Source organism: Eumetopias jubatus, unplaced genomic scaffold (genome assembly GCF_037043125.1).
Source record: "Eumetopias jubatus isolate StellerSeaLion01/CBP00866 unplaced genomic scaffold, mEumJub1_p1.0 scaffold_7, whole genome shotgun sequence".
Classification (NCBI taxonomy): Eukaryota; Metazoa; Chordata; class Mammalia; order Carnivora; family Otariidae; genus Eumetopias; species Eumetopias jubatus.
This window is the reverse complement of record NW_028274813.1, coordinates 105,533,426-105,553,170: the sequence shown is the minus strand read 5'-3', so window position 1 is coordinate 105,553,170 and position 19,745 is coordinate 105,533,426. Positions and strand designations below refer to the sequence as shown.

The window sequence follows — 19,745 nt, the reverse complement described above, 5'->3', positions numbered from 1 at the left end:
TGGGATACCCAGCTGCCGAGGAGCCCATTCTAGACTGCAGCTAAGTGATTCTTATATTCTGCAGCTCTATTCTGAGGGCATGGGGCACGAAGTCCACACCTCATCAGAACCTGGGAGATAAGAAGCCCTCAGGGGAGATTGCCCTAAGATCCTCATAAGCCTTACATCTGCTGTTCTGGGAGGATCACAAAGCATTCTGCTAAGACTCAGATAAGCTTTGGTTCAGGGCCGGTGAGGCCTATGGAGATACATGCAAGGTTGCCAGGGTAGGTGATGGAGATATTCCCTACAGCTTTCTCTGGTTTGAGGCTTTTTAAGCCCACCATAGAGAAAATAAGATTGAAAACCAAGAAATCTGATCTAGATCAATCCATAATTAGCCAAGTGACTTAACCTCTCCAGAGCTTGTTTTTTTTTTAATCTATAAAATCATATATTTTTTGTTTGCTTGCTTTTTGCGAGGACCTTTTCCTCTTATTAGGGTGTAAACTGCACAAAGGGATCTTGTCTACTTTATACACTCTTGCAACCCCAATGCTTAGAACAGTGATAGGCACATGGCAGCAATTCAACAAACACTTGGTTGAAGGAAATGAACTGCAAGATATTACATTGTACTTTGTTAGTATGTGCAATATGCATTCAAAGCCTTAAAACCTACTTTCAGGTCATTTGCAGAAAATTCACAGAGGAGTCCCAGTGAAAATGACTGTACTTTTCTTTTAAGGGAGTCCAACTAAAAAAAGCCTCAAAGTGAGTAACTACACAATGAGGAATGGAACGTGGCACCCAAATGGATCTTTTATTAGTGCCATTATAATAAATCCTAATGACACACACCTCTGACACATTGCTCTTTGTAATAATAGGAAAGAGGGGAAAGCCCTCTTTTTCCATCGCTCTGTTCTACACCTGCCACTTTCCCGATCATGCCTGGCTCCCTTTCTCAGACAAGGTATGGTGTAAAATAGGACAAAGATTATGGGTGAAGGGAACTCCTCTTGTTGCAAGTCACTCACTTTCCTGCCCTAGTCCCGTCCCCACTTTCCTCATCTTTATGTGTTATTGTGATACATATAGTTTTTCTTAAGTATAACTAATCTGTTACATCTCTTCTACAGATTAACCATGGCTCAAAGAGATTGAGTGACCTGCTAAAGATAACTAATTAGTATGAGAGCCAAGCTTTCTGATTCCAAGTTCAGGTTTCTTTCCACCACGGCAGTGAACCGCTTTGGGGCGCCTGGGTGGCTCAGATCACGATCCCAGGGTCCCGGAATCGAGCCCCATATCGGGCTCCGTGCTCAGCAGGGAGCCTGCTTCTCCCTCTCCCTTTGCCTACCTGTCTGCTTACTTGTGATCTCTCTCTGTGTGTCAAATAAATAAATAAAATCTTAAAAATAAAAAATAAAAGATACCCCAACCCCCCGCCTCGGCCTCTCCCCTCCGTCACCTCCCTTCAGGAACAGGGATTTTTCGCTGGCTAGCTCCCTGCTCTAATCTACAACTCTACCTGGCACATAGCAGGCACTCAATATATATTTGTTGAATGAAAAAAAAGAATAAGTAGAGGCGCGCCACAGTGCGTCCTGCGACTTCTAGCAAGTCGCTGCCTCTTTCTGGATTACATCTGCCCTCGTCCCGCGCCGGGTTTGTTCCTCCGGCCACTAGACTGCACTGTGGCAACGCACCCCACCCAGCAGGGAGCGGCGCCCTTCTTGGCCCCGCTGAGCCCTCGCTGGTGGGAGGGCGGGTCGCGAGGAACCGGAAGTGCGGAGCGCTGCCGCCGCTGCCGCCGCCGCCACCGCCTTTAAGTGTCGTGTTCACCGCCTGGGTTACCACCGGCTCGGTCGCCGAGGAAGCCGCCGCAGCGGGGTCGGGAGTGGAGGCGGCGCGGCATGAAGCGGCGCAGGCCCGCTCCGTAGCACGCGTCGGGACGCTCCGGGCGGGGCCGGGGGGGAAGGTGCAGTATCCGCCCCCTCTCCTTCCCCTTCGCCCGCGAGGCCTGGGCCCCAGCCCGGCGGGCCCGCTCCGCCTCACCGAGGAACCGCCCGGCGCGCTCTCCGGGTCAGCCCGCTCTGCGGTTTACCCGGCGCGCCGCCCTGCGCGGGTCACAGCTGGTGGCGAGGCCCCGCTTGCCGGAAGAGGAAGCCGAGGCTCTCAGATTCCGATTCCACCAACGTTCACTGGGCGCCCCCTGAGCGCTGGGTGCTGGCCTCCGGACTTCCACGTCCGTTATCTTAATTGAGCCTCGCTGGGGTTGGGAGCCGGGTATTGCCCGGGCTTGCAGATGAGGAAACGGAAGCCCGCAGAGGCGAAGGGATCTGCCTAAAGTTCGACTGTGGCGGATCGGATTCGGACTGAGATTTTTCTGATTTCCCAGCCGGTGTTCTTTTCCTTCCTCCTGCCTCACTCTAGGTCGATTCCCTCCCTGCTCACCGGCCCCTTCTCATTCTATTTCACACACCCCGGGGCAGGATAGATACATTTCTTTCCCTCTTTCCAACTCTCCCCTCACACACTTTCTCCTGAGACTTCTAAGACTTGGCATCCCCCCATTCTCAGCATTCTCTGTTACACCTCTCCTCTTCTTCCCCATTCATAGCTTTCCAAGATCTTTGGCCCAGTCAGTGATAATGAACCTCTCAACTAGCTGTGGACCCTGAAGAGTGAAATAGCTAGGCTTCAGTGAGGCGTTTCGGTGTTCAACTGGACGACTCTTTGGCTCTTGGGGTAAAAATAAGAATGACAGTTGAGTACATCCAGATTCAGGAGTTCTGAAGCTATTCTCTAACCCAAGATGCTCTTCTCTGAGTGAGGGGCCTAGTGCATGGGACGGTGTCTTGACATCTTAGTCCATTGTTCTTAGGCTAGCGTAACTTCACTGTTTTCCCTCCATTTGCCCCGAGCTTTTCTCAGCGCATCTCTCTCCATCGCCTACTTGGGCTGTGAGAGCCCAGAATTAAAACTGATAATGAAACGACAAGTGTAATCACAGATCCTCTTTTTTTTTTTCTTTCTTTCTTTCTTTTACTGGAATTCCAGAACAACGTAATGCTTCCTTTTATGGAAAAGTTACCTAATTCAGTTATTTTCAGACTATAGCGAGAAAGGAAAGGAGCAAAAGTGGAATGCACTTAAAATGGATAGCACATTCTTGGTCTTATGAGAAAAAGTTAGTTCCCTTTCCACAAAAATGGCCTGTTTTATAACTCTTTTTGGTTGTTCTACAAGTCTACTCTGTCTCCAACCAGCTCAATATGTATTATGTAAAATAATACAAATGTATTATTAATGTAAAAGCAGGAACAGGACCAAGCACACAGAAATAAATGTTAGTAATCATCTGTCATTTTTGAGGATTTGCAATAGCCACCTGAGTAACCTCACATTTGTGTGCCTTTTGTACTTTCTAAAGTTCTTCCATAATTTTCCTTTTAATGTACATCTAGATGTCAGGATTTACACTTGTTAGGATATCCTTTTGAGAAAATTAGGCTATACATTTCTGAAATTTTTTAAAAATTATGATTTTGATAATCTAAAATACAGATACAAAATAATGCAGGCATTATATATAATTATATATTATGCCAAGAAGAATATTTCTATATACTATTTGGGACTTTAGATTTAATCGTTTTGGCCACATATGATCCATTTCAATAATGATCAACAGCCTTATATCTTATTTCGTTATCCTGGTGAGCAGGAGTGGATGGTGAGAAAAGGAAAGACTCCTGTGAGAAGAGAGCAAGATGAGCAGAGGGATCTATGCTTGAAGTTGAGTCACTTGAAAAAAGATCTCTTTGAATGTGGAAGAGATCTGAGCAGATGAAAATACAATCAGGTAGGCACTTTTGAGGGAAGGGCCTTAAGTGAGGAGGTAGGTGGGGCAGTGACGTATATGCAGCACATATACATGCTGAAAATGTATGCGGAGTCTCTTCTCTAATTTTTGAAATTAGAACTTTGAGAAAGTATTTGAATATACAGTGTTATGGAAATCTGGAACTTAAATCATTTTGTTACACATTTGTGTAAATTACTAAAATATCCTAGAAAATGTGGGATATTCATTTACTATAAACAGAGTAGTAGAATGTCATTTGAACTGTAAAATTTGTGTGTGTGTGTATGTGTGTGTGTAGAGAGACAGAAATAGTCCAGAAACCTAGTACAATTTAGGAAGAGCAGGTAATTCGCTATTAATGAGTGCAAGCTAATGCAACTTTGACATAGGAGAGATGTCAAGTTAACGGTGACTCAAGAACCTGGGCAGTAAGCCTTGGGAAATCTGCCTGCTGAGCTTCCTGGTTCTATTCCCTAGCCTTATTCTTGTGAGTAGTGGTTTGGACATGAACTTCCAAATTTAAAAATTGGGCAGTTGAGGATAATGAGCATGATTTGTGTAGCTTTTTCTCTCACTTGTCCCTAACTCTTAGAAATCAAGCTAGACCCACTGACTATATTCTATATTTGATAGAAAATAGGCCTCCCACTAGCTTTTAGATGGGCAGTCTCCACTCTCATATACTGCCACTTACTATCAGTGTGCTAAGTAGCAGTTGAGCTAAATGACTTTTTCTCTGCTGAGCTGTTTGGATTTTGGTCCTTGGAGGTAAATGCCCCATTGTAGTAATGTTACAGGTTGGATACCTGATAGAATTCTTGAATGGGTTTTCTGGTCACTTTTGCTACTGTTACATTGAAAATGATAGTACAGTTCACTGTACCATAAAAAAAGACACACTATCCTGGCCACACAGTTCATCTCATTTTGCACGCCATAATGCTTGCCTGGTGGACTCATTCACAACCTACGCCTGCTAATTACTTTTTCTCTGTGGTTGGTAGTTACCCTGGACTCTTGTTAACCTGGGAAATTGAGCTTTAAAAAAAGACATCGTATTAAATACACAACCATGCATTGATTGTTGTTCTAGAGGTAGTTACATAAATATAATCTGTTTCTCTCCCAAATCCACAGGTTGCTCCAGAATTTTTGTTTGTGTTGCTTCTTTTTGATAGTTTCATGAATAATGCATGGCAGAATATCACACAGTGGCTTGTTATAACACTTCTTGTTATTTTTTCTGATACATCGCTGCTTTAAATATTGAAATATTGTTTAAATATTGAAATAGATAAAGGAAAATACATCCCCTTCTGAATTTGTAAAATGAAAAGAAATATCATTAGGAGATGAAATATTAACACTGTTTTGGGGTTGAACTGGAAAATTTGCAAATTTGGGTTCAGGTTTTTGTCAGAATATTAATAGTACAAACATTAAATGCTTTTTGCATAAACTACTTCACCTCATTAAAGCTGCTTGAAGATAGTATCTTTTTTCTCCCAGTTAATCATGAGAGTAAAAGTTATATAATTTGCAATAATAGTTACATAAATTCCTTATAGTCACCAAAAGTGATCATAAGATAGTGATGTCTAGGCAAGAGCAGAAGACAAAGAAAAATGTACCAGCCAGTTAAGTCTTTTATTGTTTGGAGTTCCACTTAAAGGGAAACAGTGTTATCTTGGTAAGTGCCCTAGGAAGTTTATTACAAGTACATTGTTTGCTGCAATTTTATTACTCTTCTAATAATAAACTGGTCGTGATTATTTCTGTTAACTGAAGTCCACATTTATCAAATGTGTTACTTTTTTAAGTGCAAAAACACTTAACTCCCTTAGCACATTTAGATTCACTATTGACATGCTCTTGGATGGAGCATAGCAGCCAACTGGCATATGGCCTGTTTCCTTCCAGTGTGGGAAAGAAAAAAGGAATTTTGGCAAGAGATAGGTAAGGACAGCCTTTTATAAAAGTTCCTAAAAGGATTTATAGTCACAGTGAAACAGACATGACCTCAATTTTTTAAAAAATCTCATTTTTAAACTGAACACCGAGAAAGTGGAACTATTACTTTTCTTACTAGGTTTTGTTGCAACTATGCTGAAGAGCATTTTTTTCCTTGCCTTTTTGGTGGGGGGACCACTATCAGACTTCATTCCCATTAATATAAAAGAAGGCAGGCCTGTGAACAACTTCATGTGCCTTACTTTTCTAGGAAAATGCAACATGGCAGCAGCGATGGAAACAGAACAGCTGGGTGTTGAGATCTTTGAAACTGCAGATTGTGAGGAGAATATTGAATCACAGGATCGGCCTAAATTGGAGCCATTTTATGTTGAGCGATATTCCTGGAGTCAGCTTAAAAAGCTCCTTGCTGATACCAGAAAATATCATGGCTACATGATGGCGAAGGCACCACATGATTTTATGTTTGTGAAGAGGAATGATCCAGATGGGCCTCATTCAGACAGGATATATTACCTTGGTGAGTATGAAGTCATAGTTTCTGAGAGGAAATGCTTTCTTAATTCAAAATATAGATACAATTGGCACTCAAATTTTGGGGAATAAATAATGAATCAATGATGTTCCATTAAAGGAACAAAATGCCTTTCCTTAGGAATGGTCAGATTAGGAACACAAACAGTAAAACCACTCTTAACAGTTGCTGCTTTCATTTTTTTAAACCAAGGCTGGTTTTGGTGTCTTTTTCCTGAGCCTATTCACTCCACATTTAACATCTGCCTAAATTAGATATATTATGCTACTGACTTCTTTATTAAATTTTTCTTAAAAATTTTATTTATTTTAGAGCATGCGTGTGAGAGAGCATGAGCAGGGGGAGGGAGAGGGACAAGCAGACTCCACAAGGACAGGCTCAACCTCACAACCCTGAGATCATGACCTGAGCCAAAATCAGAGTCGGCCCCTTAACCAACTAAGCCACCCAGGTGCCCTTTGCTTATTAAATTTTTAAAAGTAGGTTTACTCCTTTCTTCCAAAGTTATTTCATTCATATACATATATATTTTTTTAGAGATACTCTCTGCATTAGTCCACATCAGTAATTGCAGATGCATTTTTTTAAATAACTTAAAAGAGTATTCCATTATATAATTGTGCCATATTTACTTAACCATGCCTCTAATAAGGGGCATTTAGGTTTTTCTGTTATACTGTTACAAAAGATGAGGCAATGAATATCACTGTAGTGGATCATTGTGAATTTGTGAATTTATGTATACGACTAATTCCGAAGAGTAGAATTGCTGGGGCAAAAGGTGTGTGTATTCTGAATTTTGGTTGATATTGCCAAATTATCCTTCCAACAAGGTTAATCATTGTAATTTTAATTCTAAGTGAGGTTGAGCATCTTTTCACATATTTAAGAGACATTTGTATTTCTTTTTCTGTGACTGATTTATAATCATTGTCTGTTTTTTATTGGATTGTGGGTGTTTTTCTTCTTAAAACTTTTTTTTTTTGTGGTATAGTGAGGGAGTTAACCCATTGTGATATTTTCCTCTGAGGTTTAATTTGTCTTTAGCCTTTAATGCCTTTGGTCATGTAGAAATTTGTGATTTTTTTTTATAGTGATTATTTGATATTTTGATATCTGTCTCTGTAAAAATGGATAAATCTTTTTTTTTTTTAAGATTTTATTTATTTATTTGACAGAGAGCACAAGTAGGCAGAGAGGCAGGCAGAGAGAGAGGGAGAAGCAGGCTTCCTGCAGAGCAGGGAGACGATGCAGGGCTCCATCCCAGGACCCTGGGATCATGACCTGAGCCGAAGGCAGACGCTTAACAACTGAGCCACCCAGGCGCCCCAATAAATCTTTTTTTTTTTTAAAGCATTATGTATTTAGACTGTGATTGCAGTAGATTGCTATTTTTGAAAATAATTTTTAAATGATTGTTTTCTCTTACAGCTATGTCTGGTGAGAACAGAGAAAATACATTGTTTTATTCTGAAATTCCCAAAACCATCAACAGAGCAGCAGTCTTAATGCTCTCTTGGAAGCCTCTTTTGGATCTTTTTCAGGTAGGATTAAACAATGCTGTTCCTGTGATTGGTGTACGTTTTCAGATGCTGCCTTTACTGAGAGGCAGAAATTCAAGTGGGGTTTTACATTTGAGGTAGAGGTGACTCAAAAAGAATTAAAATATTTTTATATTTTTGAATGTATGACTGTTAAATTCCATTTAATTCTCAACATCTGAAACTAAGGGATATAATTCTGATTTTTAAAACTAGCTTCTCCCTGTTTAATCACCTTTCCCTTCTATAAACTTGTTAGTTACATAGTTCTCACATTTGGGGGGAAGAGTTGTTCATATAAAAGAAGTAATTATATTTCCAGAAAGCTTTTTATTTAAATCTTTAAATTGAATTTATAGTTCTAATACTTAGTAACAGTGCCAAGTTAAGGGTTAAGGAAAGGTATTAAGTTCAGTTTTTGTTTCTAAATGTAGATTTCAGTTTATGTAGAATCAAAGCTTAAGGGTTGTTTTTGTTTTGTTTTGTTTTTTTCCTCAATATCTTATCTTTACACAAAAAGCAAATAGTTAAAAACACCCCAAGAACAAGATGATAATTTGGGTGTAATTGTTTGCCTATTTGGTTCTCATTTATTATTTTACATTGAGTGTTTCCTTATTAAATAGCATTTTGGGTTAAATGAACCAAAATGTGATATTATTCTTAGGAATTAAAAAAAATAATTTCCATGATAACTAATCATTTGACTGTAACTATTTATCAGGGCTGTTGTTTTTCGCATAGGCTTATGACTTTTCTTTAAAACAGAAAGAACCAAAATAATGGTAGTTTCCTCATAGAACAGTTTGCAAATTAATAAATCAAAGTTGTTTGTTGTTGTTGTTTTTGAAGATTTTATTTATTTATTTGACAGAGACACAGCAGAGAGGGAACACAAGCAGGGGGAGTGGGAGAGGGAGAAGCAGACTTCCCGAGGAGCAGGGAGCCCGATGCGGGACTTGATCCCAGGACCCTGGGATCATGACCTGAGCCGAAGGCACATGCCTAATGACTGAGCCACCTAGGCACCCATCAAAGTTGTTTTTTATTTTAAACTTTTATTATGGAAAATTTCAAACTAGTAGAATCATATGTGATTATCAGCAGTTATCAACTCTTTGCATTTCATTGTAGCCCTACCAGTCCCCCCATGCAATCCCTACCCCCACCCCTTAGATTATTTTGAAGCAGAGCCAGATACGTTGTTTCATTCCTAGATAAATCAGTGTGTGTCTAAAGGGTACAAATTCTTTTTAGATATTATCACAGTATCATTATCATAACTTAAACAATTGTTGATCTTTTCTTCATATGAAATATTCAACTAGTGTTCACATTTCCCTGATTTTTAACTATAATTTTTTATACTTGATTTTTATAAATCAAGATCTAAATAATGTTCATATTTTACAATTGATTAATAGGTCTGTTTTAATTTATTGGTTTGCCCTCCATCCTTTTTTTTTTCCCATTGCACTTTGTTGAAGAAAGAAGTTCTGTTTTTGCTGATTGTTTATCCGTGGTGTTATTTGATGTATTTTTTGGTCCCCTGTATTTTCTGTAAATATGACTAGGTAGTTAGATCTAGAAACTTGATCAGACCCAGGTTTGCTTTTTTTTGAAAGCAGGGTCTCAAACAGATACTTGTACACCCATGTTCATAGCAGCATTATTCATAGTAGCCAAAAGGTGGAAACAACCCAAGTGTCCACGGACAGATGGATGGATAAACAAAATGTGGTATATACATACAATGGAGTATTATTCAGCTTAAAAAAGAAGGAAATTCTGACATATGCTACAACATCAATGAACCGTGAAGACGTTATGATAAGTGAAATAAGCCAGTCACAAAAGGACAGATACTATATGATTCCACTTACATGAGGTACCTAAAGTAGTCTAATTCATAGAGACAGAAAGTAGAAGGTGGTTTGCCAGGGCCTGGGGGAAGGGAACAATGGCGAGTTGTTGTTTATTGGGTAGAGAATTTCAGTTTTACAAAATGAAAAAGTTCCAGAGATGGGTTACACAACAGTATGAGTATATTTTACACTACTGAACTGTACATTTAAAAATAGCTAAGATGGTAAATTTTATGTTATATATATTCTACGACAGTTTAAAAGAAAGAATATTTCATAGTTAAGGTGTGCTTCCCATCAAGAGGCATATAGAGCCTTATTTCTCTTATGATGATGGCACCCTTTGATCATTGCCAAGATCCATTAATTCATTAGGAGTTATAAAACGGTGATATTTTATCATTCCTTCTTTATTAGCTGAAATACTTCTATAGAAAGAAATTACTATTTAACAGCAATTCAGTTATCCTGATGTGTAGTTCATAATAAAAAGGCAGGATAAAGTTTTATTCTTTCCCTTTATCGTTTTTCAAATAATTTGTTTCCTGCAATCCTCCATAGGTGATGAATTAGGGTTTTTTGGAGGGGTGTTTGTGTTTTCGTGGTTTTGGGGTTTTTTTAGTATCTTCATAAACTTATAGAGTAAACTTGTTTGATTTTTTTGATACATTGATAGTTATTCTTATTGTACACATTGTCTTATTATTGGCTGGTGGCAGCCCCTTCAACTTGACATGTCAGATCCTTTTGACATGATCCTTGCAAATATGATTTAAGATGTTCTACGTTCATCTTACACATTGCCTGTCCCATGCTTGGAGTCAGTCATTTCTCCCATGAACTCTGGTTCCTTTAGAGGAAATTGGTATTAAGAGACCATGATCTGGGTACTAGGGATGTTCATTATTAGTGGGTTGGTAACTGTTTCTGGGATTGTTTGTTTTTTTATTGAACACACAAGGGAATATATACATTGTGTGTGTGTTTGAAATGTAGGTGTCAATATGAATCCAAATCAGTTCAGATAAACTGTAAATTCAGACTGATACATCTAATTCACATTTTATACTACAGGATTTTTCTTTAACCTCATTTATCTTACATATGAATCTCCTTTCTCAGATGCCAAAGATCCCAGTTTAAACAACAACATAATTACTCATTACTCAACATAATTACCCCATACTACACACATAACAGTTTCAAAATAAAGGAATCAACACTGTGATTACTTACATCACTAACTTGGAATTGTTCTCTGTGTGGTTATGCCACCAGTTCTATGCAGTGAGGTGCATTTGCTTCATTTTGTTTTCAAGTGTTGGAATTCTTTATTTTTAATTTAATTTTGTTTTATAAAATAGTTACAGGATTCCAAATTCAAATCCACAAAACAAGGTATATTCAGAAAAGCTCCCTGTCTCCTCTACCCTATTTCCTTCCCTTTCCTTCTAGATAGCCATTTTGTTTTTAAATAGCTTATCCTTCTTTTTTTAAAAATGTGAGTATATAGACATTCATATCCCCACTTAGATAAATAGTAACATAAAATATACATTTTTTCTACCTTGCAATTTTCATATAACAGTGTATTCTTCAGACCACTTCATAGGAATCTATACATAATTTTTATTTCTTTTTAAATCTGTATTGTGTTGTGCAAACTAATCATATTCAACCAATTCTGTATTGATGGACATTTCAGTTATTTTCCGTTGTTGTCTTACAAATAGTACCACAGTGAAATGGCTTGAGCATACAACTCTTTTGCCAGTATTTCTTTAAGCTAGATTCTTAGAAATGAAATCTCTGGACCAAAAGGTATATGCTTTTGTAATTTTGCTAGAGAGTACCAAATTTCCCTCCATAGGAACTGTGCCATCTTGAATTCCCACTAGCAAGATATGTGTACCTGTTTTCCCTTAGGCTTTCTGACATAATGTATGGTCAGACACTTCGATTTTTGCCAGTTTGATAGATGGAAATCGTATCCCAATATAGTTTAATTTGCATTTCTGTTATAGACAAAATTGATCATCTTTTTATATAGTTAAAGGCTACTTGCATTTCTTTCTCTGTATATTATTTATTCATATTTCTAACCCATTTTTCTACAGGATGATGGGCCTCTTTCTTCATTCTTAGGAGCCTTTTATATACTGGAGATATTAACCTTTTGTCTGTGATTTGGTTGGCAAATATTTTTCCCAGGTTGTCATTTGTATTTTTACTCACTTTATGGTGGGGTGGGGCTGTGTGTGTGTGTGTGTGTGTGTGTTAGCCATGTGAAAGATTTTTATATCATCAAATATATCGGTCTTTATTGCTTCTAGAATTTGTGTCTTCTTATCATAGTTAGGACAGTTTTCTCTACCCCCAGATTATAAAAGAATTCACTAATGTTTTCATCTGGTACTTACATGGTTTCATTTTTTAAAGCTTTATTGAGGTATAATTGACATAATAAACTGCAAATATTAAAGTATACAACATGGTAGATTTGGGCATATGTATGTACCTGTGAAACCATTACCTCAATCATTACCCCCAAAAGTTTTCTTGTACCCTTTTGTAGTCTCCCCCTCCCACCCATCCCCAGGCAACCATGGTACCAGTCTTGTACAGTCTTTCATAAGTCTTGTCTTTTAAGTATTTCAGATTTTTTATTCTATTGTAAATGGTATTTTCTGATTTCAATTTCTGGTTGTTCATTGCCAGTATTTAGAAATACAATTGCTTTTGTATATTGATCTTATCCTGCAACCTTACTTAAACTCTTCTATTAGTTCCATTAGATTTTTGTAACCTCCATTGGATTTTTCTATATAAATGGTCATATTGTCTATAAACACTGGCAATATTACTTCTTCCTTTCCAGTATGGTTGCCTTTTGTTTCTTTTTCTTGGGTTATTGTACTGGCTAACTCCTCCAGTACAAAGTTGAATAGAAATGGTGAAAGCAGATGTTCTTGTGTTCTTGATGTTAGGGGAGGAGACATTCAGTCCTTAATCAGTAAGTCTATTAGCCATAGGTTTTTCATAAATGCCCTTTGGTAGGCTGGAGAAGTACTCTTCTATTTTTGGCTTGCTTAGAATTTTAATCAGGAACAGATACTGAGTTTTGTTAATTTTTTTTTAAAGAGTTTATGTATTTTCAGAGAGAGAGCACAAGCAGGGGGACCAGCAGGCAGAGGGAGAAGCGGGCGTCCCACTGAGCAGGGAGCCTGATGTGGGATCTGATCCCAAGACCCTGGGATCATGACCTGAGCTGAAGGCACATGGTTAGCTGACTGAGCCACCCAGGCATCCCTTGTTAAATGTTTTATTCTGTGTTTGTTGAAAAGATCATAAGGTTTTCTTTTTTAATTTGTTAATATGGCAAAGCATCACTTGATTATTAAATGTTAAATCAACCTTGCAATCCTGGGATAAAACCCACTTGGTTATGATTTATTATCCTTTTTAAGTATTGTTGGATTCAATTTGCTGTAATTTTGTTTAAATTTTTTTATATGTTCATGAGGGACATTGGTCTATAAAGTTCTTTTCTTACATATTATGTATGATTTTGGTAATAGTGTTATGCTGGCCACAGAATAAGTTGGAAGTCATTTCCTCCTTTTAATTTGCTGGAAGAATTTGGTAGCATTCACCAGTGAAGCCATCTGGACCTGTAGTTTTCTTTGTGGAAAAGTTTTTAACTGCAAATTCAATTTCTTTATTAGATGTAGTGCTATTCAGGTTATCTGTTTCTTTTTGAGTGAGCTTTGGTTGTTTGTCTCTTTTAAGGAATGTTTCTATTTCATCTATGGTATTGAATTTATTGACATAAGTTTTATAATATTCCCTAATCTTTGTAGTGTCTGCAGAATCTGTGTGATGTTCCTCTCTCACTCCTGATATCTTCTTGTAATTTATGTCTTCTCTCCTTTTTCTCTAATGAGTCTGACTTAGAGTTACTATCTACTTGGTTTCATTAATTTTTCTGTCATTTTCTATTTCATTGTTTTACCCTCTGATCTTTTTTACTGCCTTTCTTCTGCTTACTTTGGATTTCGATTTTCTTTTTCTGGTTTCATAAAATGGTGGCTGAGGTTACTAGTTTAAGACCTTTCTTTTTTTCTTACATAGGCATTTAGTGTTACAAATTCACCTTTAGGTACCATATTAACTGCAGCCCATACATTTTAATATGTCATGTTTCCATTTTCATTTACTTCAAAATATTTTCTATTTTCCCTTTACCCCATGAGTTATTTAGATGTGTACTGTTTAGTTTCGAAGTATTTGGGTATTCTCCAGAGATTTAATTTCTAACCAAATTCCATGGTATTCAGAGACCATAATTTGTGTGACTTGAATCTTTTCCAATTTTTGAGTCTTGTCTTATGGCTCAGAATATGATCCATCTTGGTAAATGTTCTGTGTTTACTTGGAAAGAATATGTGTTCTGTTGTTATTGGGTCTATAAATGACCATTAGATGAAGTTAGCTTATTGTATCGTTCAAATTTTCTCTGTCCTTACTGATGTTCTGTTTGTTCTATCAGTTATTTAAGAGAGAATGTTGAAATTTCCATTTCATAATTATAGATTTGGCTATTTCTCCTTGCAGCTCTATTAGTTTTTGCTTTGTATATGTTGAAGCTATGTTATAAAGTACATAAATAGATAGGATGACTATGTCTTCCTGATAAATTGACTCCTTTATTGTTACTAGGTGACCCTCCCTGTTTCTAGCAATATTTTTTATTCTGAAATTTACTTTAATATTTAATAACCACTCTAGCTTTCTTTTGATTAGTGTTAGCCTGGAATGTACTTTTCCATTCTTTAATTTTTTTTTACCAGCTTTATTGAGATATAATTCACATACCATACAATTCACTCATTCCAGTATAGAATTCAGTGGTTTTTAGTATATTCACAGAGTTGTACAGCTGTCATCACAATCTAATTTTGGAACAGTTTGTCATCCCAAAGGGAAACCCATTAGTAGTCACTCCCCATCCACCTAGCTGCTTACCCTCAGACCTGGGCAACTACTAATCTGCTTTGATAGGTTTGCCTATCCTAGACATTTCATATAAATGGAATCATGCACTATTTGGGCCTTCATGACTGGTTTCTTTCACTCAGCACAGTATTTACTGGACTCATCCACATTGTAGCAAATAACAATACTTCATTTATTTTTATGGCTGAATAATATTTCATTTTATGGCTGTCCTACATTTTATTTATCAGTTTATGGATATCCAGGTCATTTGGGCTTTTGAAATTTTGTGTAGACTTATATTTTCAGTTCTCTTGGGTATATATCTAGGAGTGGAATTGCTGGGTCATGTGGTAACTGTTTCAGTTTTTAAGGAAATACTAAATCGCTTTTCCACAGCAGCTGCACCATTTTACAATCCTACCACCAGTGTATAAGGCTCCTAATTTTCTACATCCTCATTGACACTTACTATTCTCTGTCATTTTGATTATAGCCATCCTAGTGTTGTAAAGACGTATCTGTCATTTGATTTGCATTTCCCTAATGATCAGTGATGTTGAGCATTTTTTCATGTCTTTATTGGCTGTTTGTGTATCTTTTTTGAAGAAATCTCTTTGTGCTTGGGTCCTGTGCCCATTTTAAATTGGGTCTTTCTAATGTTAAGTTGTAAGAGTTCTTTATATATTCTGGATACCAGGTGCTTATCCGATAGGTGATTTGCAGATATTTTCTCCCCATTCTGTGAGTTGTCTTTTTGCTTTTTTCTTTAACTGCAGTAATCATTAATTAGTATGAAATCAGTCATAATTACCTTTGACAAGTGTTTAATACTATAATCATTAATTTAGATCTATATAGTTAAATACAGTTGCTTTGGTCTCTCCTTTATGGAGGATAAGACATTTTTTTGTGACATCCTTTTTCTTCTATTCATCATTTACCTTAATCTGAAGTTCTTTTATCTTCATTAAAAAAAATTGTGCTGAAATACATTAATATGAAATTTACCATCTTAACCATTTTTAAGTGTACATTAATGTACATCATTGGCATTAAGTACATTTACATTGTTGTGCAACCGTCACTATCATCCTTCCACAGAATTTCATCTTGCAAAACTGTAACTCAGTACAAATTAAATAATAACTGCCCATTACCCCTCCATCTAGGCCCTGGCAACCACCATTCTATTTTCTGTTTCTATAACTATTCTAGGTACCTCATATAAGTAGAATCATACCATATTTGTCTTTTTGTACCTGGCTTATTTTACTTAGCATAATGTACTTAAGGTTTGTCGATGTTGTAGCATGTGTGAGAATATCCTTTTTAAAGATGAATAATATTACGTTGTTTGTATATACCACATTTGTTTATCCATTTATCCATTAATAGTCACTTGGGTTGCTTCTACTTTTTGACTACTGTAAACAATGCTGCTATGAACATGGGTATACAAATATATTTTCATGTTCCTACTTTCAGTTCTTTTAGGTATATATCCAGAAGTGGAATTGCTGGATCATATAACTCTGTTTTTTATGTTTCTGAGAGATTGCCATACTGTTTTCCATAGCCACTACACCATTTTACATTCCCACTAGCAGTGCACAAGAGTCCCAATTTCTCCACATCTTTACCAACACTTATTATTTTCTGGCTTTTTAGAGTTGCCATCTTAATGAGTATGAGGTGGTATCTCATTCTGGTTTTGATTTGCATTTCCCTAATTATTAGTGATATTGAGCATCTTTTCATGTGCTTATTGGCTATTTGTGTGTCTTTGGAGAAATATCTATTCAAATTCTTAGCCCATTTTTTATTCAGGTCGTTTGGGGTTTTTTTGTGGCTTATTTGCTTATTTTCTTAATAGTGTTGTATTGTTTGAATAGTTACCACCGAAAGGATATGTCCAAATCCTAAAGGTGTTTGTGAATGTGACCTTGTTTAGAAATAGGGTCTTTCCAGATGTAATTAAAGATCTCAAGATGAGATAATCCTGGGTATAGGATAGGTCCTAAATACAGTAACTGCTTTTTTTTTTTTAAGATTTTATTTATCTGTTAGCATGAGCTGGGGGAGGGGCAGAGGGAGAGGGTGAAGTAGACTTCCCGCTGAGCAGGGAGCCTGACATGGGGTTCGATTCAGAACCCTGAGATCATGGCCTGAGCTGAAGTCAGATGCTTAACCAATTGTACCACCCAGGCAACCCAACTGGTGTTCTTGTAAGACAAAGGAGAGGGAAATTTGAGGGAGACACAGAGGGTAAAGATCATCTGAAGATTACAGTTATGTTGCCACAAACCAAGGAACCCCGGAGCCACCAGAAGCTGGAAGAGGCAAGGAAGTATTCTCCCCTAGAGCCTTTGGAGGAAACCTGACCCTGCTGAACTCTTTTTTTTTTTTTTAAGATTTTATTTATTTGACAGAGACACACAGCGAGAGAGGAAACACGAGCAGGGGGTAGTGGGAGAGGGAGAAGCAGGCTTCCCATGGAGCAGGGAGCCCAATGCGAGGCTCGATCCCAGGACCCTGGGATCATGACTTGAGCTGAAGGCAGACACCTAACAACTGAGCCACCCAGGCGCCCCTCTGCTGAGCTCTTAATTTTGGGCTTCTGTCCTTCAGAATTGTGAGGGAATAAATTTCTGTTGTATTCAGTCACCGAATTTGTGGTAATTTGTTACAGGAGTCCTAGGAAACTAATTTACGTTCTTTGATGCACACAGTTAAATTTTGATAAAGTATAGTCATTCTGTTTTCTCTTTGATTGCTTGTGCTTTTGACATCATATCTAAGAAACTGTTGCTTAATCTAGGGTCACACAGATTTTTGTCTGTTTTCTTATATGTGAGTTTTATAGTTGTAGCTCTTACATTTAGGTCTTTGATTTATTTTGAGTTAATTTTTGTATATGGTGTGAGATAGGGGTCCACATTAATTCTTTTACATGTGGAATTCTTTTACATTAAGTGGGTCCTAGCACCACTTATGGAAAGCTGTTTTTTCCCCATGGAATGGTCTTAACACCCTTGTTGAAATTGAGTTGACCATAAATGTATGGACGTATTTCTGGGCCCTTAGTTCAATTCCATCCATAAGTCCATCCATATGCCAGTACCATGCTGTCTTGATTAATGTAGCTTTGTACTATTGAAATTTGAAAATGTGAGTCCTCCAGTGCTGCTCTTTTTCAAGATTGTTTTGAAATTCCATATCAGTACTATTGTGATCAGTTCATCCATATTTGGGGGAAAAAAAGGCAGATATGATAGCCATTCTTTGAATCTCTAGATCAATTTGGCATACATTGCTATCTTTGTAATCTGAAGTTTTCCAATCCATGGACATGGGATATCTTTCCATGTATTTAGATCTTTAATATTTTTCAGCAGTGTTCTATATACAAGTCTTGCACTTCTTTCAAGTTATTCCTAAGTATTTTATTCCTTTTGAGGATATTTTAGATGGAGTTTCTTTCTTAATTTCATTTTTAGACTGTTTATTCCTAGTATATAGAAATGCAACTTATATTTGTTTATTGATCTTGTATCCTACAACTTTGCTGAACTCATTTATTAGCTCTAATACTCTTTTGTAGGTTGTTTTAAGGGTTTTCCATATATAATATCATGTCATCTGTAAATAGAGATAGTTTTCCTTCTTCCTTTCCAACCCTAGCTAGAACCTATATAAGAGTGGTGGTAAAAGCTGACATCATTTCTTTTTCCTGATCTTGAGGGGAAAACTTTCAGGTTTTCCCTTTAAGACTGATACTAGCTATGGGTTTTTCATGGATGCCCTTTATCAGATTGAGAAACTACCCCTCTATTCCTAATTTGTTGAGCACTTATATCATGAAACAGTGCTGGGTTTTGTCAAATGATTTTTCTGTGTCTATTGAGAAGATCACTTTTTCCCCATTATTATATTAATATCGTGCATTGTATTGATTGGTTTTTATATGTTGAACCAAGCTTACATTCCTGGGATAAATCCCACTTGGTTGTATGCGATTCTTTTAATATCCTGCTATATTGAGCTTGCCAGTATTTTATTGAGGATTTTTGCATCTGTAGTCCTAGGGGATGTTAGTCTATAGTTTTATTTTTTTTTTGTGAGGTCTTTGTCTGATTTTGGCATCTGGGAAATACTTCATCAAATGAGTTAGAAAGTGTTTCCTCCTGTTCTCTTTGGAAGAGTTTGAGAAGGATGGGTATTCATTTTTTTAAACATTTGGTAGAATTCATCAGTAAAGCCATCTAGTCTTGGGCTTTTCTTTTATGGGTAGTTTTTTGATTACTAACTCGGTCTCTTTACTAATCATTAGAGGTCTGTTTCTATTTTCTGTTACTTCTTGAGTCAGTTTTGGTGGTTTGTGTGTTTCTAGGAATTTAACCATTTCACTTACATTAATGAGTTTGTTGGCATACAGTTGTTCATACTATTCCCTTATAATCTTTTTTATCTCTGTGAAATTATTCCTAATGACCCTCTTTCATTCTTGACTTTAGTAAATTGAGTCTTCTGTTAGTTTTTTTTTTAATCATTCTAGCTAAATTTGATCTTTTCAAAGAACAACTTTTGTTTTAGTTGAGCTTTATTGTTTTTCTATTCTTTTGTTTTATTTCCAACTGATTTTGTATTATTTTCTCACTTCTGCTGGCTTTGGACTTAGTTTGCTCTTTCTCTCCAGTGTCTTAAGGTGGCAGGTTAGGTTTTTTATTTCAGATCTCTTTTTTAATGCAGATATTTATGGTTATAAGTTTCCCTCTGAGCACTGCTTTTGCTGTGTGCCTTAAGTTTTGGTATGGTGTTTTCATTTGTCTCAAAGTATTTTCTGATTTCCTTTGTGATTTCTTCTTTGATCCATTGGCTACCTCTTCTTATGCCAACATCTGGAAACTGTCAGGGCAGTTAACTGGGACAACTGTAAGGCTCACCTCATTTGGTTCCCATTTCTCAGAGATCACTGTCCTTTG

General features: G+C 37.0%; 1 protein-coding gene across 2 annotated transcripts in view; it reads left to right on the top strand.

Moving 5' to 3' along the window:
* Window positions 1-1,780: 1,780 nt before the first annotated feature.
* The window catches only part of DPP8 (dipeptidyl peptidase 8), a 60,907-nt gene continuing 42,942 nt past the window's right edge, over window positions 1,781-19,745 (top strand). Inside the window, exons 1-4 of one of the 2 annotated variants that reach the window (XM_028100161.1) lie at window positions 1,781-1,963; window positions 3,713-3,850; window positions 6,075-6,344; window positions 7,791-7,903. In XM_028100161.1, the coding sequence (XP_027955962.1) occupies window positions 3,814-3,850; window positions 6,075-6,344; window positions 7,791-7,903 (420 nt within the window). In that variant the 5' untranslated portion in view covers window positions 1,781-1,963; window positions 3,713-3,813. Of the gene's footprint in view, window positions 1,964-3,607; window positions 3,851-6,074; window positions 6,345-7,790; window positions 7,904-19,745 lie in introns of those variants that run through there. The other variant, XM_088024861.1, reaches the window with a different exon arrangement.